This window comes from Emys orbicularis, chromosome 2 (assembly GCF_028017835.1).
Source record: "Emys orbicularis isolate rEmyOrb1 chromosome 2, rEmyOrb1.hap1, whole genome shotgun sequence".
In the NCBI taxonomy this organism is placed as follows: Eukaryota; Metazoa; Chordata; order Testudines; family Emydidae; genus Emys; species Emys orbicularis.
In genome coordinates this window covers 62,687,502-62,712,615 of record NC_088684.1, presented here as the reverse complement: position 1 = coordinate 62,712,615, position 25,114 = coordinate 62,687,502, and the positions used below count along the sequence as shown (strand labels likewise).

The 25,114-nt window shown below is 43.7% G+C and overlaps 1 protein-coding gene across 1 annotated transcript in view; it reads right to left on the bottom strand.

The window, feature by feature from the left end:
* Positions 1–9,777: 9,777 nt before the first annotated feature.
* The window catches only part of PDE7A (phosphodiesterase 7A), a 120,089-nt gene continuing 104,752 nt past the window's right edge, over positions 9,778–25,114 (bottom strand). The window contains exons 6-13 of the mRNA XM_065399480.1: positions 21,699–21,794; positions 18,952–19,052; positions 17,735–17,866; positions 17,365–17,456; positions 16,568–16,712; positions 14,251–14,347; positions 11,647–11,727; positions 9,778–9,989 (exon numbers count right to left, since the gene is read on the bottom strand). Of these exons, the coding sequence (XP_065255552.1) occupies positions 9,778–9,989; positions 11,647–11,727; positions 14,251–14,347; positions 16,568–16,712; positions 17,365–17,456; positions 17,735–17,866; positions 18,952–19,052; positions 21,699–21,794 (956 nt within the window). The remainder of the gene's footprint in view (positions 9,990–11,646; positions 11,728–14,250; positions 14,348–16,567; positions 16,713–17,364; positions 17,457–17,734; positions 17,867–18,951; positions 19,053–21,698; positions 21,795–25,114) is intronic.

The following is a 25,114-nucleotide window of genomic DNA, read 5'->3' as shown; positions in this document are numbered from 1 at the left end:
TTGGGGTGCAGTCTCAGCTGCACCTTGTCCTTATAAAAAACTGTATAAGGGGGTTCCGAAGTGAGGGCTCTCAACTCCGATACCCTCCTAGCCGATGTAATGGCCACTAGAAACGCTACCTTCCATGAGAGGTGCATGAGAGAGCAAGAGGCTAGGGGTTCAAAGGGTGGTCCCATGAGTTTAGTTAGGACCAGGTTAAGGTTCCATGTAGGGACCGGCGGGCGTGAGTAGGGAAACACCCTTTCCAACCCCTTGAGAAATCGGACTACTGTGGGGTTGGAAAATACCGAAAGCCCCAACTCTCCCGGGTGGAACGCCGATATGGCGGCCAGATGCACTTTAATTGAGGAGGGGGTGAGCCCTTGATGCTTGAGGTGCAGCAAGTAGTCCAGTATCGATGGGATGGAGGCCTGCAGAGGCTGTATCTGATTAGGCTCGCACCAGTGGGAGAACCTCTTCCATTTGGCAAGGTAGGTCGCTCTTGTGGAGGGCTTCCTACTACCAAGGAGAATTTGTTGGACCTGGTGGGAGCACCTATTCTCCGTAGCGTTTAGCCAGAGAGATTCCACGTCGTGAGATGCAGCGACGGTAGGTTCGGGTGGAGTAGGCGACCCCGGTCCTGCGTGATGAGGTCTCGGTGCAGGGGTAGGGCCATCGGGGTGGTCAATGACAGTTCCAGCAGGGTTGTAAACCAATGCTGGCACGGCCACGCCAGTGCGATGAGAATAATTGTCGCTTTGTCCCTGCGGGTCTTGAGCAGGACCCTGTGGATGAGTGGGAATGGTGGGAAGGCGTACCTCAGGCTCCCGCCCCATTGAATCGCGAAGGCATCTGCCAATGAGCCTGGGCTGAGATTCTGGAATGAACAAAACCGAGGGCATTGGCTGTTGTCCTTGGTGGCGAAGAGATCCACCTGGGGAAAACCCCAACTCCGGAAGATTGAATGCAGGATGTCCTTTCTCAGCGTCCATTCGTGCATGTGGTACGACCTGCTGAGGCGGTCTGCTAACCCGTTTTGAACCCCCGGAAGATATGCTGCCACCAATTGGACTGAGTGGGCTATACAGAAGTTCCATAGAAGGAGCGCCTCGTGACAGAGGGGAGAGGATCGGGCCCCGCCCTGCTTGTTTATGTAGAACATGGCGGTAGTGTTGTCCGTCAGAACTGACACGCTGTGGCCTTCTATGGTAGCGTGAAAGGTCTGGCAGGCGAGGCGAACCGCCCTTAACTCCTTCACATTGATGTGGAGCAACTTTTCTTCCCTGGACCATAAGCCCTGGGTTCGTAGGTCCCCTAAGTGTACCCCCCAGCCCAGGTCTGACGCATCTGTTACTAGTGTCAGGGTGGGCTGCGGTGCAGTGAAGGGGACCCCTTTGCAAACCTGCTGTCGATCGAGCCACCAGCGGAGGGAGTTCGATACCCGAGCTGGGATTGTCACTACAAGGTCCAAGGGGTCTCTGCTGGGGCGATACGTTTGGGCTAGCCACAGCTGTAACGGTCTGAGTCTCAAGCGGGCATGTCTGACTACGTGTGTGCAAGCCGCCATGTGCCCCAGGAGTTGCATACAGCACCTGGCTGTGGTTGTGGGAAATTGTTGAATGGAGGTTACGGCACTTTGAATGGCCAGGAACCTGGGAACTGGAAGACTTGCTCGTGCCTCCACCGAGTCTAGGACTGCTCCTATGAAGTCCAGTCTCTGTGTGGGGATCATTGAGGACTTGGGCACATTGACCAAGAGACCGAGCTTGTGGAACACATGTAACGCCAGTGCCACGTGGGAGCGAACCTCGTCCTCTGACCTGCCCGCGAGGAGCCAGTCGTCCAAGTACAGGTATACCCGCATCTTTCTTTTTCAAAGAAAGGCTGCCACCACGGACATGCATTTCGTGAACACTCGAGGGGCCGTTGCTAGGCCGAAGGGCAAGACCGCAAATTGGAAATGGTATTGGTTGATGGTGAAACGCAGGAACCGCCGATGGGCAGGGTGGATGGCGATGTGAAAATACGCATCTTTCATATCGAGGGCAGCATACCAATCCCCCGGATCCAGGGATGGGATAATAGCGCCAAGGGAAACCATGCGAAAGCGGGCCTTCACTAAAAATTTGTTTAGTTTGCGAAGGTCCACAATGGGGCGGAGACCCCCTTTTGCTTTGGGGATAAGGAAATATCTGGAGTAGAACCCTTTCCCTCTTAGGTCTGGAGGGACCTCTTCCACTGCCCCTGCTTTGAGGAGGGCCTGCACCTCCTGTATAAGGAGTTGCTCGTGAGAGGGGTCCCTGAAGAGGGACGGGGATGGGGGGTGGATGGGAGGGAGGGGGCGAAGAGAACTGAAGAGTGTATCCCACCTCCACCGTGCGAAGGACCCAACGTTCCGATGTTATAAGGGACCAAGCACGGTAGAAATGGGACAAACGGTCCCTGAAACATAGGGGCGGATCCGGTATGAGGGTCGGTACACTGTCCTCGATCGCAACTTCAAAATCCTTGCTTGTTGCCAGGCTGCGGCTTGCCTTGGCCTTGGTTTTGGTTAGGCGTGTTGTTTCGCCTACGCCTGTTGTCCCTGCCCCTTCTGCGGTATGGTTCCTGCCTGGGGCGAGGGTGGTACTGTCTCTGCTGCAGCGGTTGGGGCTTAAAAGGCTTCCTCTGTGTCGCTGGGGTGTGCATTCCCAACGACTTGAGGGTTGCTAGCGACTCTTTGAGGCTATGTAGCCTGGCATCCGTTTGGTCCGAGAACAAGCCTGACCCTTAGAACGGGAGGTCGTGTAAGGTGTTTTGCACCTCTGGTGGAAGGCCTGAAGCCTGTAACCATGCCGAGCGCCTCATCACCACTCCTGACGCGATTGTCCTGGCAGCTGCGTCCGCAGAGTCAAGGGAGGCCTGCAGAGAGGTTTTGGCCACCGCCTTCCCTTCATCCACGATGGCTGCGAACTCGGGTTGTGAGCCCTGAGGCAGGGAGTCCTTAAACTTGGAGACTGATGCCCAAGAGTTGAAATTGTGCCTGTTCAGAATCGCCTGCTGATTAGCGATCCTTAACTGGAGGCCCCCAGCCGAGTAGACCTTTCTACCAAACAAGTCCAAGCGCTTTGCCTCCTTGGCCTTGGGGGCTGGGGCTTGTTGGCCATGTTGCTCTCGTTCGTTGACCGCGGATATGACCAGCGAACAGGGTGTCGGGTGACAAAAGAGGAAGTCGAACCCTTTGGAGGGGGCGAAGTACTTCCTCTCTACGCCCTTCGCAGTTGATGCACTGGAGGCCGGTGTTTGCCATACTATCTTATAATTAGACTGTACCGTTTTTATGAGCGGGAGCGCGATTCTGGAGGGGCCTTCAGGGCTTAGGATGTCCACCATGGGATCCTCCTGCTCTACCGTCTCTTCCGCCTGTAACCCCAAATTGAGGGCTACTCGGCGGAGTAGTTCTTGGTGCGCCCGATGGTCAATCGGGGGAGGGCCTGATACTGCCGTGCCCGCCACGGCTTCATCTGGCGAGGAGGAAGAAGTTAAGGCCTTCTGTGCTTCCTCCTCTAACCCTCCCTGCAACTCCTCACCGGTTGGGAGCTCCTCTGGAGTCTGTCCAGCTGAGCGGGCCTGAGACGGTACCGGGCTCGGTGCCGTGTCGGCTCCCTCTTGTTCCGGTGGTCTGGAGACCGTGGCCTCCTTGTGAGAGGAGGGGCGCCCCTGCGGAGAGCGGGACCGGTGTCCTGAGAGGCCGGATCTCGAGGCCCTGGATGGGGGGCCTTGCTGGTGGTAGGCCCACGGGGTCCAGAATGGCCACTGTCCTGGCGGGCCCCACTGTGGGTGCCAAGCGGCTTGGTGTTCCCTGCTGGCTGGTGCCCTGTGGGTATATCTGCTGGAATGGCCCGAGTCTGCCTCAGAAACCACGGACAGTGACCTTGAGGGCCACGGTGGTGCCGTGGAACGGTGCCGGTCCGGGGTCGGAGAGTAGTTTCGTGACCGGGACCGAGATCGGGAGTGGTGCCTTGTCGACCGGGACCAGGACTGGTACTGGTGTCCTCGGGACCGGGAACGACTGCTAGTGGTCGGTCTCGGGGATCGCATGACTGACACGTCCCGGTGCCTGTTCGAATAAGGAGCCGGGGAACGCTGGACCAGTGCCAGGCGTTTGCTAGGGCCAGATGCCTGTGAGGCTCTCTGCGCCGAGGGTAGCCGGGAGTCCACCGAGGCGGAGCTCGACCGGGATCGGCGCCGTGAATGGTGCCGAGATGGTGACCTTGATGGGCGCACCATTGCCGGCTTGCCTCTGGATGGCAGTCTCGGGGACAGCTCCGGATGCTTGTCTTTGGCCTGGAGTGGGCTCTCCGCGGACAATTCAATGAGGTCCTTTGCTGCCTCAAACGTGTCCGGCGTGGAGGGCTGTTCCAGAAGCTCCTCCAGCCCTTCCTCCTCACTCGAGGCGCTTATCCCGGGGCTCGATGGGCCTTTCGGCGCCGGAGCCACTGGCACCGGGATCTGTCCTGGGGCAGCAATGCCCTTGGGCGCACTCGAGGTCTTCACAGGCGCTACCTTTTTATGTGGGGAGCGTCCTCGGGCCTTGGGTTGGCCCTTCGATTTTGTCGGCGAAGACGACCGGTGCCGGGGGCGGTCCTGTTGTTTCGGTGCCGTAAGCTTAGGGTGCCCCACCAGTGCAGGATCATGAACCGATGCTGGGGCACTCCGCACCGAGACTGACGGTGCCGCGGCTGAATGAGTCGAAGTGGAGAGCTGCAATGCAGCCTCCATGAGTAGCTGCTTAAGCCGAAAGTCTCTCTCTTTCTTAGTCCTGGGCTTGAAGGCCTTACAGATCTTGCAGCGCTCTTTCTGGTGCGATTCCCCCAGGCAGCGAAGACACGAGTCGTGGGGGTCGCTAAGCGGCATAGGCTTGCGGCATGTGGCACAAGCCTTGAAGCCTTGGGCATGCGGCATGCCCCGCCGCCCAGGGCACGTGTCGGGATTTCACCAAACACCTAAAACGAAGGAACTTAACTATCTTCTAAAGAACTGCTAACTGCTAACATTAACACTGATACTATTAACGCTAAGGGACACTCTCAGGCGAGAGATAAGAGTTGTTCCAACGCCGTCACGGACGGTAAGAAGGAACTGAGGGAAGGTCGGGCCCACAGGTATATATATACGCTAGAGCGGGGCGCCGCTCTGGCGGGGGGGGCCCCTGCCGACCTGACGGGAGCCGCTGAGGGAAAAAGTTTCCGACCTCCGTGCACGCAACGCGCGCACACCTAATGTGTAATGGACGTGAACAATCACTCGAAGAAGAAGGTTACTTGCCTTACAGTAATTTGAGTTCTTTGAGGTGTTTTGTCCCTATGGGTGTTCCACCTCCCTGCCCTCTTTCCCCTTTGCTGTGGAGGCTCTACTTCGTGGTCAAAAAGGAACTGAGTGGTGGTGGGTCCAACATGCCTCCTTACATGCCCTCATTGGAGGCACAAGGTGCTGCTGTGTCTGCAGGCCCGCAGAAGCTGCTCTGCATTCTCCGGTAGAGAGTACATGGAAGCTACGGTGGAGCATCCATAGGGACAAAACATCTTGAAGAAATCAAGTTACTGTAAGGTAAGTAACCTTTCCTTCCTTTGAATTGCTCAGTGTTGTGTCTCACTTTCAAATAGCTTTTTTGCAAGCACCTTTTAACGCTAATGACTAATCAACAGTGGGCAGAAACAATGTGAAGGCGAGATTTCAGTGCACATTTTCAGAGATCTCCAGGAAAAAATAGACCTTCCTTAGGTTAAAAAAATACTCTCTCCATTCCCCTTTTAATCATGAAGTAAACAGCAATGCCATTAAAAAATTCTCTTCAGGTCACTTAATGTTGAAAATCAGTGGTTCCTAAACTTTACTGGTTCATATACCACCTTCCTAAAAATTGGTATTTGAAGTACCACATGCAAATTTCACTTAGTGAACATTTACTTCAAGCCTAATAGGCTTAACTGAAGTATTTCTGGACTCTATAGTAAAATAAATGCCTAAGAAAACCTAAAATATTCTATTCTAACTAAGGGTGTCCAGAAAACAAAAATCCATTTTGCAAAAAACTTGGTTTTGACATTTGTTTTCAATCTGATGCAGAATAAAACTGAGACCCTTTGAGGTTTTTCATTGAAAAACATAGATGCCACCCAGTAATAACCATAGCCCAGTGGTTAGAGCACTCAGCAGAGATGTGGGAGACCCATGTTCAAGTCCCTAATCTAAATCAGGCAGAGCAGGAACTTAAACCTGAGTCTCCCGCATATCCCTGGTAAGTGCCCTAACCACTGGGTTATTGGATATTCTGGGGTAGGAATATACTCATTCTGGAATTGATCAGAAATTCCATTGTGAACCCAAGAAACCTTCCCAATGGAAGTTTCATTTAAAAATACATATCCTCAAAATTTTCATTTAGACAAGTCATCATTTTCCAACTAAAAGCATTTCAAAAAGTTCTTGACCAGCTCTAATTATAACGTCCTTTTTAAACATCTCTGGTTTTTAGACAGCACATCACAAAGGAACATGATGAATCAGCCATTATTATGTCTTTCACATTACTCAAATTACAAGAAACAATTAAATATGTCATAAATGATGTGGTGATATATTTTGGTATGTGCCACCGAACTATATTCCATGGCCCAACTTTAACTTGTCTAAAGTACATTCGAAGTTCCTGGTAACTCTTATCTGGATTGTTGTTGAACACAAGCCACAGTTCATTTTGCTTCCCATTTACAAAATGTAAATCAGTGGTCTCCAATCTTTTTATGCCCAAGATCAATTTTTGAATTTAAAGGCAACCCAGGATCTACCCCACCCCTTCCTCAAAGCCCCGCCCCACTCACTCCATCCCCGCCTCTCTCTGTCACTCGCTCTCCCCCACCCTCACTTTCACCGGGCTGGGGTAGGGGTTTGGGAGGGGGTGTGGGCTCTGGGCTGGGGCCGAGGGGTTCGCAGTGTGGGAGGGGGCAGAGGATTGGGGTGCGGGGTGCAAGCTCAGGGAGGGAATTTGGGTGCAGGAGGGGGCTCCGGGCTGGGGCAGAGTGTTGGGGTGCAGGAGGGGGTGCAAGATGTGGGCTCTGGGAGGGAGTTTGGGTGCAGGAGGGGGCTCCGGGCTGGGGCAGAGTGTTGGGGTGCAGGAGGGGGTACAGGGTGCTGGCTCTGGTAGGGGGGGGCAGGGTGCAGGAGGGATGGGGGTGCTGCCTCTGGGAGGAGAGGTCAGGGCTGGGGGTTGGGGTGCAGGAGGGAGCTTGGGGTGCTGGCTCCCGCCGGGCAGCACTTACCTCTGGCGGCTCCCGGTCGGCGGCGCAGCAAGGCTAAGGCAGGCTCCCTGCCTACCCCGGCCCCACACCGCTCCCGGAAGGAGCCAACGCGCCACTGCGGCCCCTGGGGGAGGCGGGTGGCACATGGCTCCACGCACTGCCCCTCTCTACAAGCACTGCCCCCACAGCTCCCATTGGACACAGCTCCATGCTTCCGGGAGCGGCGTGGGGCAGGGGCAGGCAGGGAGCCTGTCTTAGCGGCTGCCCCACTGCGCCGTCGGAGATCGCGATCAACTGGGAGATCCTCTAGGATCGAGCAGTCGATTGCGATTGACCAGTTGGTGACCACTGCTTTAAATCAACAACATTTTGAGTAGCAACTGGAGAAAATGAACAAAGTGCGACTAACAAGAAGTGTGTGTGTGTGTGAGAGAGAGAGAGAGAGATGGGGGTGGGGTCTATAGTGGGTTTGTTATTTAGACAAAAGGAAATCAATCTTTAACAATTTAGTTAAATGCCATCAGTAGCATGTCCCACATACCTTAGTGGATGATACTGTAATCAACCCCTGTAAGAGTGGTGGTGTGGGATCTGGCAGGAGGATTTGTTAAGGCTTTACATTAGAAATGGTGGTTCTAGAATTCAAGACCTGTGCATGTTCTTCCCCAGACTAAGGGAGCGTACAAATGGACAGTGATTTTAGGGAAATTTAACAAAATGTGGAGAATTTGAAGGGATAACAAGCCACTTTTAACCTAGAGGGAGACAAACACACAAGTCAGGATCATTTTTAGTGAGCTCTAGTTCTAACTGCAGGCAAAAGTTGCAGAAGTGAGTAAGTTTGACAATTTGCAGGACAAACATTTTAAAATACATATAATGGGGTTAGAATAAGGTTTTATAATGGAAGTTAATTGCAAGCTTAACTACTTCTCCATAATAATAGACTCAAATGTACAAGAGCATAATGTGAAAAGTTATTTTTTATTCATCAAAAGTTAAGAGCAACAAGCACATATTAAAATGAGTATGGTAAAGCCTTTACAAGTGGCTTTACACTGAAGCTCTCTCCCAAAAATGGCTGTTGCAACAAACTGTAAACAGAATTAATAAACAGTCTTTTACAGAAATAACACGGGAAATACAAATGAACTAAAAGAAAGCACCGGTTTCTCTTAAACTCTATAACAGTTGTGCTTACTGTACTTAAAACAATGTAAAACAGATTACAAAAATGGAATGTTTGAAGTTTAAAATTAGTCCTTAAATTTTATCCTTAAAAACATTTCTCCTTTTCACATCAAAAACCCGTAAATGGGTAATGTTTCAGTAGAGGGAGGAATAAGTAAACAATGCACTTTTTTTCAATCAAAAACAAATTTGGTCACTTAGCTATGTGCATAGTTTAAGGCATCTGTAGCAATTTGTTACAGTTCCCTCCAATGTGGCTGTTCATTACACTGTCACATTCTAAAAGAATAAATAAAAAATGTTGCAGTTGAAACCCTTCCCACTCCCTCCCCACATAACCCCAAACACTCTCACACCCACACGTACATACACACTGCAGCGAAAGGGGCATTTGTACCCTTGTTCGGAAGGACACAGTTCCCATCCCACTTTATTTCAGATTGGCAAATACCCTGAGTTGAATATGGTGTTTATAGACATTCTACCTTTTTCTTGCATATGCAGTTCAAATGTACAATAGTGAAAACAACATGCAACATTTTCACTGCAGAATTGCAACACAGTTAGGGACAATGTTCCCCCCACCCACCCCCCACTCTGCAAATTCAGAAGCATTTTCAAAAACTGCATTCCCATACAGCACTGGAGTAAAGCCTGGCTGTGCTCTATGATGAACGCTCAGTTCCCAGTGCACAAACAAAATAATGACAAATGGAGTCTTTTCTGGCATCCAAAGGAAAAAAAGCTGCAGTCTCAGATTTGACCTTTTCTTTTCTTTTTCTAAAAGAAAACCCAAAGTTAGTGGTTCTTTCACAGCCATGCGTAAAGATAAGTCTAGAACCAATAGTTTCAGAGTACATTTGTAAACATCAAGTCTTGCCAGAGGCAGCAGAGGATGGGCACTTCACATTTCCATATTTTAAACAAGGACTGAATGGAAGGTATGCTTTGAACATGTTTATGTAAGACTTGCTAAATCCCAAGAAAATGGAATAGTTCATATCAAGTCTTAGTTCTGAAGACCTTATTTCAAACTTTTAAAAAAAAAACCATGTGGCACCTTGTATTGTTCCTTCAAGATTCAGTCACTGCTGTGCTTTGCATATTAAAGGTTCCAAACAAAAGCCAACTGAGGCATATGCATATTGCTCTATGTTCCAATCTTGTAAATAAAAATTGGGTTCAAGTGATCTGTAAAGGAAAACTTGGAAATAAATAATGCTGGCATCATTTACACTGAACCTTGAGCAGTCATAACAAGTTTTTCCTCAAACCCCATTGTGCAGATACCTACGTAAGAGGCAATTTTGTCATGCAGATTCTGGGGTCAGGACAATCGAGTTTCCTGAGGTAATACATCTGAGTCCATTTCCTCAAATGCAGGATCAGTATCATCACCACTGCTCGACTGTTCTCTTTGCAGTCCCTTCCAACTAGCTTTATTCAGTCCCAGATGACCAAGCATCGTCTGTGATAACCTGGTATTTGAAAACCGGGCCCACTCTGAAAATAATGGCTCCACTAAGTAGGTCATAAAACCTTTAAAGAAGAAAGCTTTAGATTAAAAACAGGAAAGAATATGCATTTTTAAGGTAAAGGTTTTAAAGGATTTAGGAAGTGCAATAAAAGATTAACAATGCATTAGCAACTCTTCTCCAACTTATACCTAAAAAGCGTCATCTTACAATATTTCTAACACTATGGCACTTTATTAAAATATAGAAGTGTAATCTATAGAAATGTTACAGGTTTGACAGTCAAAAGAATAGCATAATATCGTATTAAGAAGTAGCTGATGAATCTCATTTGTTCCCTTTTGGGGCAGTGGAGAAATAAAGGAAAAAAACTGTTGGAGAGGAGAAAAAGGAGGAAATCAACCATCAGATTTGAATTAAGCCACATAAACTAGACAAAAAGCCTGAAAGTCTAACAGACACAAGCTCATATATAATAAATTATCCTACAAACAAGTTGAATTGTGTTACAAAGGAAATACACATTCAAATTCCCTCGGCATCACTAGACCAGTTAAGTGTATTGAAGTATGACCAGGCAAACTTGTGTCTAATTCAAGGCAAGGATCACTAATGGCCTCCACAATTTAAAGGGCTCCCAGTGTTGGGCAGCAAATGAGATAGCTTGAAATAAGCCACTGCCCTATATACACACACACAACAGTATTTTGTCTATGTCTAAGATTTTTAAGGGTATTCAGGTGCCTAACTCCCATTGATTTCAATGGCTGTGAGATGCCTAAATACCTTTAAAAATCTGGCTCTATATACGCAAACAAAAATTTAAAGATAAGGTTGCCAGAACTATATTTTTGCCTTATTTAAAAAAAAAAAAAACTTTATTTTTAAAAAAATCAAAATTATGGTCAGCTATTCAGCAATCTGATTGGTTATAATTGATGTAATTTAGTATAATTTGTGAGAACCAAAGTCACAATTTTTTTTACATTTCCAATTTTATATGAAATAAAAAAATTCACAATTATGTCTGAGGTTAGAATTTATTAATCTGCTTAATATAGTAGAACATAATTTTTCATTCAATCCCATTCAATCTATATGAAAAGAAAACTTTTTTTGAAAAAAGTCAATGTTTATTAATGGGAAAATCCTTTCACTTCTGTCCCTGGTATATATCTAGTCCAGGCTGGCAGTGATCAAAAATAATCTAACAGCTGTCCATTGGCCTACATGAAATTTCTGTGCTTTAAGACTATCTTTAAACCAGTTCCCAGTGAATAGGTGTCCACATTCCAAAAGGCTAAGTCAACTGGCAGCTTCACTAGAGGCACCAAGGACTGAATGGGTAGGTGAATGAAATGTCCTCTAACTCTGGAGTTTGTCATTCCAGGTTAGGATTAAGGCACATTGGAGAAGTAGTATTGGAAAGGCTGCATTGCTGCTGCCCATGCTGTACCTGCTCTATGGATACAGGACTTCAGTCTCCAGGACTATCAATCGAGCACCTTTCACGAGTACTAAATTCAAAGGAGAAATTTTAAAGCAAAGAAAAAAATTGCTCGTGGTGAAGGAGCATTGCCAAATGAACACAAAAAAGAAGACAAATAAAGTGCAAATTTTAAGATTTATAGGCAAAGATAGCTTTCCTTCCTCTAAAAATTGTCATTAAAGGGAACCACTGAAAGATTTTAAACTGTTCATATACATATATTTGTAGTTACCAATCTGGATGTTGGCAATGGTTTCTGACTGTCGATCACACAGCGGACTCACACCCAAGTGATATTTTTTTTCAACATCTCCTAAAGAGAGAACAATTACTTAGAAAAGTAATTTTAACTGTAAGCATTCTGGAATTGTTAATTCATAATATACACAACCAAATCTGTCTTAGGCAACCGTTCAAGGAAGTCAAGTCACCTTGAGAGAACAGATTCTATGTATTACAACTGAATCTTTACTTTTAAAATGCATTCTGCAAAAATATAACCCAATATAAGAGCAGATATAAATATTAGGGCTGTCAATTAATCACAGTTAACTCGCACAATTCAAAAAAATTAATCACGATTAATTAATTGCAGTTTTAATTGCATTATTATACAATTGAATACTAAATTTATTAAATATTTTAGATGTTTTTCTACATTTTCAAATAGACTGATTTCAATTACAGTACAGCATACAAAGTGTACAGTGCTTTATATAATTTTATTACAAATATTTGCATTGTAAAAATGATAAACAAAATAAATTATATTTTTCAATTCACCTCATACAAGTACTGTAAGTGCAATCTCTTTATCGTGAAAGCACAACTTACAAATGTAGATTTTTTTGTTTGTTACATTATTGCACACAAAAACAAAACAATGCAAAACTTCAGAGCAGGGGTAGGCAACCTATGGCACGCGTGCCGCCTTCGGCACACAAGCTGATTTTCAGTGGCACTCACACTGCCTGAGTCTTGGCCATCGGTCCGGAGGGCTCTGCATTTTAATGTAATTTTAAATGAAGCTTCTTAAACATTTTTAAAACCTTATTTACTTTACATACAAAAATAGTTTAGTTATATATTATAGAGAGAGACCTTCTAAAAATGTTAAAATGTATTACTGGCACGCAAAACTTTAAATCAGAGTGAATAAATGAAGACTTGGCACACCATTTCTGAAAGGCTGCCGACCCCTGCTTTAGAGCCTACAAGTCCACTCAGTCCTACTTCTTGTTCAGCCAATCACTAAGACAAACAAATTTGTTTACATTTATGGGATATAATGCCTACTTCTTATTTACAATGTCACCTGAAAGTGAGAACAGATGTTCGCATGGCACTTTTGTAGCCGGCATTGCAAGGTATTTATGTGCCAGATATGCTAAATATTCGTATGCCCCTTCATGCTTTGGCCACCATTCCAGAGGACATGCTTCCATGCTGATGATGTTTGTTAAAAAAATAATGCGTTAATTAAATTTGTGACTGAACTCCTTGGGGGAGAATTGTATGTCTACCGCTCTATGTTTTATGCCATATATTTCATGTTATAGCAGTCTCGGATGATGACCCAGCACGTGTTGTTCGTTTTAAGAACACTTTCACTGCAGATCTGACAAAACACAAAGAAGGTGCCAATGTGAGATTTCTAAAGATAGCTACAGCACTCGACCCAAGGTTTAAGAATCTGAAGTGCCTTCCAAAATCTGAGAGGGACGGGGCGTACAGCACGCTTTCGAAGTCTTAAAAGAGCAACACTCTGATGCGGAAACTACAGAACTCGAACTACCAAAAAATAAAATCAACCTTCTGCTGATGGCATCTGACTCAGATGATGAAAATGAACATGTCAGTCCACTCTGCTTTGGACTGTTATCGAACAGAACCAGTCATCAGCATGGACACAAGTCCTCTGGAATGGTGGCTGAAGCATGAAGGGACATATAAATCTTTAGCGCATCTGGCACGTAAATATCTTGCAACGCCAGCTACAACAGTGCCATGAGAATGCCTGTTCTCACTTTCAGGTGACATTGTAAACAAGGAGCAGGCAGCATTATCTCCTGCAAATGTAAACAAACTTGTTTGTCTGAGTGATTGGCTGAACAAGAAGTAGGACTGAGTTGACTTGTAGGCTTGAAAGTTTTACATTGTTTTATTTTTGAATGCATTTATGTTTTGTACATAATTCTATATTTGTAAGTTCAACTTTTCTGATAAAGAGATTGCACAATAGTACTTGTATTAAGGGAATTAAAAATACTATTTCTTTTATTTTTACAGGGCAAATATTTATATTTAAAAATAAATATAAAGTGAGCACTTTACACTTTATATTCTGTGTTGTAATTGATATCAATATATTTGAAAATGTGGAAAACATCCAAAAATATTTATATAAATGGTATTTCATTATTAACAGCGTGATTAATCATGCGATTAATCATGATTAATTTTTTTAATCGCTTGACAGCCCTATATATATATATATATATATATATATATATATATATATATATATATATATATATATATAAAACAGGCAATCCTTCATTTAAAGTATCTTTAATAGTGAGGAATACATTTCAACTAGAATCTGAAACTTTTGGGTGTATTGTGTTAAAGCAGATTCTTCATCAGCTGTTAGTAGAAGCAGCAGCCTCTTTCAAGAATGTAGCCAACAGAAGAAAAGGATTATTTGAACCCTCCTTTAGGCCTAAATTTATAGCCCTTCATCTCACAAAGTCACTATGACTCTCAGATATTCATCTTATGATACATTTACACATTCATTGGTATGAGATTAGACTATTTCTATTCTTTTACTTGCCTTGATGGAAGAATTCCTCTGTTACTTTTTCACTCCATTGCTTGCTCAGTTCCCAGGTCCGGCATGGATTACAAATATCAGCACACTTCAAAGCCATCTAGTGAATTACATATACTGGGTTACACTACTTTCAATTTTTTTCTACATGCAAAAACATGAATACAAAAAAGCAGCATAATTTCTAGAGTAGCTACTACTGTATTCCATAACGTCTCATGCATTTTTCTAATCAGGGTAACAAACCCAACCACTTGCATTTCACTCTAAAATTATATACCATAGTTAAGGCTGCAATTTAGTCAGATAGGTCGCCATAGTCACAGAATACGTGAATTCCAGCGTCCTCCGTGACTTCAGCCTGCGATGGTCGGGAGCTGCAGGGTCCCCCGCTGGGGCAGGAAGCTGTGGGGTACCCCTGCTGCCTGTGGTGGCCCCTGCAGCTCCCTGCCGCCGGGGATGGCGGGGAACCCCCTGAGCTCCTGGAGGGCAGCGGTGGGGGACCCCCCGCCCCTGAGCTCCCTGCCGCCACCAGGGAAACCCCCGAGCTCTCTGCCACTGGTGGCGGTGGTGGAGGAACCTCCAGCTCCCTGATGCCCAGGGCAGCACTGTGGGGGAACCCCGAGCTCCCAGTGGGCAGCAGCGGGGGAACCCCCGAGCTCCCGGACACTGGGGGTGGCAGGGAACCCCCAAGCTCCCGGACGCTGGGGGTGGCAGGGAATCCCCAAGCTCCCAGCCCCGGCGGGCAGTGAGGGACGCCTGGAGCTGCAGGTAGCGGGGTACCCCGCAGCCCCCAGCTACTACAGGCAGCTCCTAGTCCTTGCAGCTGCCCCGCTTGAAGTAGTGTGGGGATCCGCAGATCCCCATTTTGTCAGGTATAGTTTTAGTAAAAGTTAGGGACAGGTTACGGCTTCCGTGACTTTTTCTGTTTTGCCCGTGACCTGTCTGTGACTTTTACTAAAAATATCAGTGACAAAATCTTAGCCTTAACCATAGTACACTAACAGAATGCTATTTGGAGAATTATAAGAGGTCATGAACAGAGCTAAGTAAAACTGAAGGCAAACAGACTTCTATCCTGGACAAAGTGAATGAGAGTTAAATACAAAGTACCTCTGAAGGGCACTGTATGCAGAACATTCAATATAAAGACATTTAAATACGAAATAAAATTACAAAACAGTATTTATTTTAAATTAAATCTAACCAAAAATTAAGTTAGCTGTTAGGAAAACACTATCTGAAAGCCATTTAACATCCCCGCACCCCATTTTATAACTGCAATAAGACATTTTAAAGAATTAACTGATAGCATAGTTTCAATGCCAGAGATCCTAGTAGGATTGAGTTAGTATAGTTCAGTTTAGTATCAGAGGGGTAGCCGTGTTAGTCTGGATCTGTAAAAAGCGACAAAGAATCCTGTGGCACCTTATCTGCGTCTGACAAGGTATTCACCCACGAAAGCTTATGCTCCAATACTTCTGTTAGTCTATAAGGTGCCACAGGACTCTTTGTCGCTTTTTATAGTTCAGTTTACTTCCTTGCATTACTTATTTTTGAAAAACAAAATATAAGTCCCCACTTAACAGAAAATTTATTGTTTATGGCTTGGTCAGGACAGGTCAAACACTGGGTTCTTACTATTCATTGACTTTTGTAGACAGGATAACCAATCTGAAATCACAGGATTTCTGCACTCTTTAACAGTTTAATGTTCCTCTTTCTCAAAGGAAGTGTTTTAGCCTTCTGTATGCCTCCCTATCAAGAGGTATCTGACAGCACAAACCAAGGCTTCATAACAATACAGCAGTACCCCACAATATACCTTAGAGTATTGATCAAGGGACCCAAAGATAACTCTAAAACAGTCTTAACCAGTCTCTTGGGGATTTTCATTAGAGGGAGGAGCAAAAAACTTGCACCTCAATGGAAGATTTGTTAACCCAGTTTCTGACTGCTGGGATCAGTGACAAACTGAAAACCTTAACCTCCATTTCTAATTCCCCCTCCTCTGCTTCTGACTCATCTGCTCCTTCCTCTGCTTCATTGAGAAAGCTCCTCTCTAACATGTGCAGGCAGAAAGGGCTAGTTTTGCCCTCTACAGAGTGAGGATCTTGTGGAGCCTCAGCAGGACTTGCTGGTACTCCATCTCATTGTGTAAGCAGGCCTTGTGCACACTAAGCACAACTAAAGAATAAAAACATCCCCTCTTCACTGGTCACCCATGGCAGATGAAGACCATTTTCCTGGGAGGAAAAAAAAAGTATGATATTTGAAGCAATTTACTTCTGAAATAGTGTGAAACTTTCAAAACAGTCACCTGTAAAATGAAGTGGCGATGGCCTGCCTCCTCTAAACATAGGTCTCCTCTGTCCAAATGGGTTCTAAACAGGGATAGGTATTCATTTTGCCGACTTATGTCTGTGGCAAGAATCAGAGCACCTATCTGGCTTTCCATCAGCTTCCTGAAATTAGTGATATAAAATACCCAAAGGCATGAAAATATGAGGAAAAAAATTAGGCATCATATTGACACATTTAAGTTGAATGTAGCAACTGTATATGAATGTATACATAAACTGTAAGCCATGATGGCTGTAAGTGCAGCACTTTCAAATGTTTATATAACATTTTTTTAAAAACTACAATATTTATAAAAATACTCTGACATTTCATAGGTAGCTCTCAGGAAGAGAGAAACCTACTGCAAATATTTGTAAGCTAAATTATTCTAGCTATTGTTAAAGAAGATGAAAAGAGCTGCAATTTAAAAATACAGAACATGAGTTACTGTTTAGGTCACAGAATACAATTATCTCTTACTAGTCAGTCAATATTTTCTTTCAATCTAATCAAATGTTTGTATAATGAATACACTTCCATCACACAGTGTTCACAATAAATACTAGTTTCCAAGCTGTATACTGAATACTTAACTGTTCCTGCAAGGCTCATAGCACCCATTAAATCTTTAAATGATCTGAATATTTAGCTAGGATTATGAATTGCTATGTAATATTTTAACAGAACACTTGTTTACAAAGTTGTCTGATGCCATGGATAATACATTGTGTGTAACTTCATATAGTGTATACTCTCTGTATAAAAAATACATACCTGTTTTCTAATGACATATGTGCAAATAAACCAGACTCTCTCAACAACCCCACTGCTGATCTCCAGTGGTGGTTTTCTAATACTGAGATATTCTGCAAAACAGAAACAAAATTATTGCCGTTACTTTAAAAGATTTTATTAGTCTTACACTACAGTCTATATGCCTCTTAAAAAGTTCATGATTTTCAAACTTTTTAACACTTCTATTACGTTAATAGCTTGTATTTATTGTTTTCACTCAATGGGATAAACATCCTAGGTTCAAGTCTACCATTAAGTGAGTACATTAGCAATTTCACTGTTAATATAATTCTTCTATACTGAAAAGATACTCAAACCTGGTTCTGATAAGTATGATATTTTCACTTACCTTATATAAAGTTGCTAAGTAATGGTTTGTTTTAATAAGGAAAGGCTGATTAACACCTGGATGATCCAAATCATGTGTGACAGCTGCAATTAAACTGAGCAGAACATCCCATGGAGTTAGAGATTTGGAGAGCTGTAATAAATGTAACAGTATTATTCATGGGAACATTCACAGGTGAAAATATTCTGATTGGCTTTTCATAGCTAGCATTCAGTCCCTGGAAAAAGGTCCCAAAAATGACCATTCAATTTCATCTTTCACACAGTGCTTTGAAGGAAGTGCACCATCACAGAAAGGTGAATGCGGAGAACGGGGTGAGGGTACTAGTAGAACTTTTTTTTAAAAGTTTAATAGCAACCATGGTACAGGGAAATCCAGGAGTAATTACTCTACAGGAGTTAAAGGCTCAAGATCAATTTCATCCGACCTTGTCAATAATATCTAGATAGATGCAATAACTATTTAAATATTTATGGTAGTTAGAACTGTCACTCAAATTGTTAGCTACTCCATTACCAACCAGAGAGTATTTCAAAATCCCTGTTTAAATTAAAAATCCTTGCATCTGACGAAGTGGGTATTCACCCACAAAAGCTTATGCTCCAATACGTCTGTTAGTCTATAAGGTGCCACAGGACTCTGTCACTTTATGCAAGAGTAGTGTAGACCACCATTACTATACAAGAATAAACCAAACTAATAAAAAAATCAGTGTTGAACTAGATAGCTGGTTTCCAACTGGCTACAGTACACCATGGGTCTTCTCTAATCTAATCAGAAAGTAGCATTATCCCCTGAAATTTCCTGTTTAGTGTGTAGCCTATACCAGAGTACCAGCAATTCAAGTCACCTCTGACAACTGTTAGCTTTGCTCAGCTCCTAACGTAGAACTCTCTCTGCTAGGTATCTCCCTTTCATAATGTGCATTTTAGAAAGAAGAAAGGACAGACAACTCTTGTACATTGCTACAACCTGCATCTGGCAGAGGAGCTTTGTTCATTAGTATCCAAGGTGAACTAAGCATAAGTGATATATCAGCTTTTGAAAAACTGAGTTATTTGGGTCTCCACCGCCAGCTTCTGACTCAATGACGTGCATACTTCTTGGAGCAAAGCTTTTTTCCCCCCAGTAGCTTAAAATCTTTATGGTTTTACGGAACATTAAGAAAAATACAAACATTATAGTTGTACCTTTACACATTACGTAAAACAAATTACCTTAGGTTCTTCTAAATAACAGTGCATGGCCTGAGTCACATCAGCAGCATGAACTGCATTATGATAAGGGTTTTGACTATGATAATCTTCTTGAACCATAACTATATAAAGAAAACAAACATCTGGGTTTAACTAAAATGGCAATTTTAAAAAAAAGCAATATAAATATCACAAATTGACATTTTTGATAAGACATATATAAACTCCACATATCAAATTTGTTTAAGTAGAACCATCTCCAGTACTCTCACACAAAGGTTTTATGTGGTGACACAATATTTTTTAAGCTAACACAAGATTTAGTATAAATTCATCCTGGAGATGAAGTTATTTAACTCTAACCAAAATGTTATGATCTGGAATATTATGATCTTGACTGAGCAACCACCTCCTTAGCAGGAGTCTCTCTCTCTGCTAAGCCAGTCTGCCTGAACATTGAGGCAACCTGGAACACACACAGGAAGTTGATTCTATTCATCAGAACAGCAGGGCTGACACCTCTGCTAACCTTCTGCATCCCTCATAGATAATTTAGGCAATCCACACATCACACTGGCGGGCCTTGATCAGAAAACGGTACCCTACAGCAACCCATCAGGGACAGAAGAGCTAGCTATTCTGCTTTTAGTTTCAGTACATGTGAAGAAGTCTTTCCTTCCTGACCACTGTCCAGCCACCAGCCCCATAAGAACCAGACTTTTGTCTTTGCTTGCCTTTCCAAGTCCTTCTTGCTTTCCTTAAGCACTGCAATTACAATATGTGGAAGGTCACTTGAGTAGAATCAGTACAAGGGAACTAGTTTGCAGCAAAAACAAAAGAAAACTGGTTAGTAATCTATTCTATAATTTCACTTCAACTGAGCACTGGGCGCCCACACACCTGTTGGAGATTTTTCCCTTAACGGTAACCCACTGGGGCGGCACAAGCCCTCTGCTACCTTGTGCCATCACATGAAGGTATAAAGAGCGGAGACACCCCTGACCACTTCCTCAGTCCTTCTCGCCAGACAGAGTCTGACAGAAACAGAAAGAAGAGTGGGTTGTGGAATGGACATGTGTAACGCATCTCAAGGAACAACCATTACAGAATAGGCTAGTAACCGTTTTCTCTTCAAGTGATTGCATATGTCCATTCCATTTCATTCAGAAGCTGTTTGATCTGGCAGTGGGATCAGAGTCTACCTGAATAAGGATTGCAGGACCACATGCCCAAATCTGGAATAATCTCTAGAACAATGAAAGATGGCATGATGTGAAGCAAAGGTTTGTACTGAAGACCAAGTCACTGCTTTGCAAATGTCCAGAATAGTCACCTGGGCCACAAAGGCTGCACGAGATCTTGTTGCATGTGTTAACACCCTACTCTGTGGAGTTATACTAGCCAAGTCAGAACACAAACAAATGCAAGTGGAGAGCCACAACGAAATCCTCAGATAACCAGGGGATGACCAAGGAGACAAGACAAACAGTGACAAACTGGACAGCCTAAAATAAGAGGTTTGTCTAGATACTCCCTTCACTTTCCAGTCTACAGGTTTCTAAGGACAGCTGATATGTTTGTTTGGATGACAGACCCTGAATTCACTTAAGGATACATCAGTCATTTATTAGGAGAAACTGCTAGGGAACTTGTAAAGCAGAGGTTGCATTTGAACAGACTGATGAACAGACTGGACTCCTGCCTGTCCTTTCTGTCTGGGGGAGGGGAGAAATCCCCTGAGTCCCATTTATCCTTGCTTTTTCAAACTTAATTACCACAAAAACATGCTTTGTATCAAACAGATCAAGCCTTCTGAGAAACCCTGCCAAAGGGAACAGAGAGCTGCTTCTCCTGGCTCAATCAAGAATTATTCTTCCCTTCAGACTGAGCTGGAGGATATAGGGGAAAACAGGCAACGTGAGGGATGAGTCTTTGGTCTTAGTGCAACAAGTCATGGTAAAGGCATCCCAGGACATCACTGACAAGTGAGATGTTGCACCACATGGTGACTCTTGTGTGAAAACAAGAAGGAACTATCATTCCAGGGACTGTGCCAAGGACATTAGGATACAGAAATATAAGTCCATAAACAATTAAACAGATCTGCTCTCCCACTGTCAAATAAAAGTAACATTAATTTACACCTTTCTCCGAGGATACACAATACAGCATCACCTCATGAAGGTCCCAAACATTCCTGTACAGCTTTAAGGAGAGTAGCTTCAATTCCTACATCAGTGGAGCAAGACTGGATCCTTTTCTATACTACTAAAAAGATCTGAGCAGAAATTGGTGTCAGCAACTGGTACTACTGAACTGGCGATGACTACAGGTTAGATAAGGACAAACTATGTTTCTTTTCAGAAACCAAGATCAAAACCAACATTATATTTCAATAATATTCTCACTATCTCCTCTTCCCTCATTTGTGATGTGAAATTCAGCCTTCATAATCCGCTGCATACAACCGTGACGCATCATGAAATTCACACATTCTTGGGCAAAATCAAATTTTTCTGCCAAAATTAATTTTACTGCTTTTAGTAGAATTTTTTTTCCTTCACCTCCCTAATGCTATTATTAAAACTAAGCTATTTCCAAAATTTGTAAGTGCACACAGTATCACAATACTACCATTATAGGAACCAGCTTCAAATTAGTGCTATTCAAACTTTCTTGCTAAACTGTGAGCAGTACTTCAAATGGTATCTTTTAAAATGCAGTTAAGGAGTAATGTTCACTTTAACAAAAGGCTATAATATATTTACCTAAAAATCTACGAAGTTTCATCGTATCTAAGTGGAAGTGTTCTATCAGTCCATGAAGATTAAACAGGTGGAAGGTTAAGCTGACTAGACTGTTTCCTAAAAATAAAATACAAATATTAATTCATTTAAAAAAAGATGAAATTAGTGCTTCCATCACAAGGGAAAAATTATTTAAAAGTTTTTGTATTCAAAAGTTATGCAAACAGATTGAAATGTATAAGAATTCTGAAAGCATTAATTGGTCTAGTCCAATAATAATTTCCCCCAGTGATTCTCAATATGTCCACTACCAGCAATAAACTATGCAATGAAGAGTCTCACTCAGTGGCACTGTACCTTTAAAAACAATAAACCTGCAATCCACCTAAGTAGGTTTATTGCTTAAAAAAGGAACACAGAGGTAATTAAGCCAAAAAACTAGTCAATGTTGGCAACTGCCCCAAGTTGAACACCTTACATTTAAGTATCAGAGGGGTAGCCGTGTTAGTCTGAATCTGTAAAAAGCAACAGAGGGTCCTGTGGCACCTTTAAGACTAACAGAAGTATTGGGAGCATAAGCTTTCGTGGGTAAGAACCTCACTTCTTCAGATGCAAGTAATGGAAATCTCCAGAGGCAGGTATAAATCAGTGTGGAGATAACGAGGTTAGTTCAATCAGGGAGGGTGAGGTGCTCTGCTAGCAGCAGAGGTGTGAACACCAAGGGAGGAGAAACTGCTTCTGTAGTTGGATAGCCATTCACAGTCTTTGTTTAATCCTGATCTGATGGTGTCAAATTTGCAAATGAGCCAGTTCATTTGCAAATTTGACACCATCAGATCAGGATTAAACAAAGACTGTGAATGGCTATCCAACTACAGAAGCAGTTTCTCCTCCCTTGGTGTTCACACCTCTACTGCTAGCAGAGCACCTCACCCTCCCTGATTGAACTAACCTCGTTATCTCCACACTGATTTATACCTGCCTCTGGAGATTTCCATTACTTGCATCTGAAGAAGTGAGGTTCTTACCCACGAAAGCTTATGCTCCCAATACTTCTGTTAGTCTTAAAGGTGCCACAGGACCCTCTGCACCTTACATTTAGTTATTCCACCATGTGTTCTTTTTTGCAAAAGTACTCCTTGCTGAAACCAGAAATCAAAGAAAATACAAATGTGCAATTTGCTATGAAATTTGTAGTACTACAAAGCAACTGCTATGATCATTCATGTACTAGGAGCTGAAATATTCCATATCATACATTTGATTTCTTTTTTTAAAAAAATTTCAGAGGCAGTAAGGAAAGGCTTGCAAATTAAACATACACAATACTGACAACTAGATCAGTTTTTGGCATATTTACTTTGACAGTGTCACTTTAACAACTAGTTACACAGTCACTCAGTGTGCTAGGTGCTTTACTCAGAAGCACAAAATTCCCCACCCCATATAACTTACTGTCATGCTTCACCACATGCATGCATGTCATTTTGGTACCACTTCCCCAAAAAGCTGTTATTCCCAACACTAGGGCAAGATGTTCTTCAGAAGTCTATTCCTTTAAGAGGTATTTATGCAGAAGTACCACATAGTGTGCGTCTACATATCAGCATAGCTATGTCTGACAGAATCCCATAGTCTATTGGCTAGTCTACACCTGAAACACTACAGTGGCACAGCTGCAGCTGGGCTGCTATAGCGCTTCATTGTAGACACTACAGCAATGGGAGAGATTCTCCCATTGCTGTAATTAATCCACCTCCCCAAGAGGGAGTAGCTAGGTTGATGGAAGAATTCTTTTGTCCACCTATTACTGTCTACGCTGGGAGTTAGGTTGGCTTAACTACATCACTCAGGGATGTGGATTTTTCACACCCAAGTGATGTAGCTGGGTCGATTTAACTTTTGCATGTACACCTGGCCTATATCAAAGGAAGGGGTTTTTTCCATCAGGGTAAGAATAGCACCTCCCCAAAGTTAGCTATGTTGATGGAAGTATTCTGCCATCAACACAGCTGCATCTACACTGGGGGTTAGGTTGACATAGCTATGTCAGTCAGGGATGTGTTTTTTTCACACCTCTGACCAATTTAGCTATGTTAACCTAACTCAAGTACAGCCACAGCTTTTTGCACCACATTAACTTTACAGTAACTCCTCACTTAAAGTCATCCCGGTTAACGTCGTTTCGTTGTTATGTTGCTGATCAATTAGAGAACATGCTCGTTTAAAGTTGCGCAATGCTCCCTTCTAACGTTGTTTGGCAGCTGCCTGCTTTGTCCACTGCTTGCAGAAAGAGCAGCCCATTGGAGCTAGCTGGTGGAGGCTTGGAACCAGGGTGGACTGGCAGCCCCCGCATCAGCTCCTCACTCCCTTAAGTTCCCTGTGCCACAGCTGCCCAGCAGGCTATCAATTGCTGGTCAGTTCAACTGTCCCTCCCCCCACTGCCATGTGCTGCTCCTGCCCTCTGCCTTGGAGCTGCTCCCGGGAGCCTCCTGCCTGCTGTGCAAAGGGGGGGGGAGAGGGGTGCTAATGTCAAGGTGTCCCCCCCCCGCTCCTGTACCCCCATCTCCACAGAGCTGGGGGGTAGGGGGAAACACCACAGGGCTCAGGACAGAGGTAGCTTGCTGGCAGCAGCTGCTGTCTCAACTTGCTGATCTACTTAAAAAGGCAATGTACTTAGAGTGGGGTCAGTGTAATTAAAGGGGCAATGCGCGTCTCTCTCTCTCTCACACACACACAGTGTGTGTCTCTGTCTCGTTCTGCCATGCTGTCTCCCCCTCCCTCCATTCGTGCTGCCTTGTAGAGTGTGAGGCTACATTAACAACAATGTGTTAACCCTTGAGGGCTCAGCCTCATTTAGCAGTAAGGCATTCCCTGGGAAATATCCCACCCTCTTCCACCCTCTGACTTCACCACCTCAACCAAGCTTCACAATCATCATTGCTGTGTACATTATACTGTGTATGTGTGTGTATGTATAAAAAAATATAGTCTTTTGTCTGGCAAAAAAAAATTCCCTGGAACCTAACCCCCCCACATTTACATTCATTCTTATGGGGAAATTAGATTCACTTAACATCGTTTTGTTTAAAGTAGTATTTTTCAGGAACATAACTACAACGTTAAGCGAGGAGTTACTGTATCTATTTAAATTCTCACTTTAAATTACACGAGTGCAACTTTCTCATATAGAAAAGCTCTCAGGTTCCTTGTCTTAATGAGACTCACTTTTGAGACAAATGAAACCATAACAAGAATGGATAAAAAGTAAACTGATTCTCTTCCACTAGATGAAAATATAAAATATGATGCCCAGACCTTTCCTTCAACAAAAGAAAGACAGAATACTGTTCTTTGGGGGTTGCCCCTGACCTTGCTGGGTTGCTTCTTTAATGTTTCTTTTCAAAGTCTAACCCTCTGACAAGGTCCCTCAGATT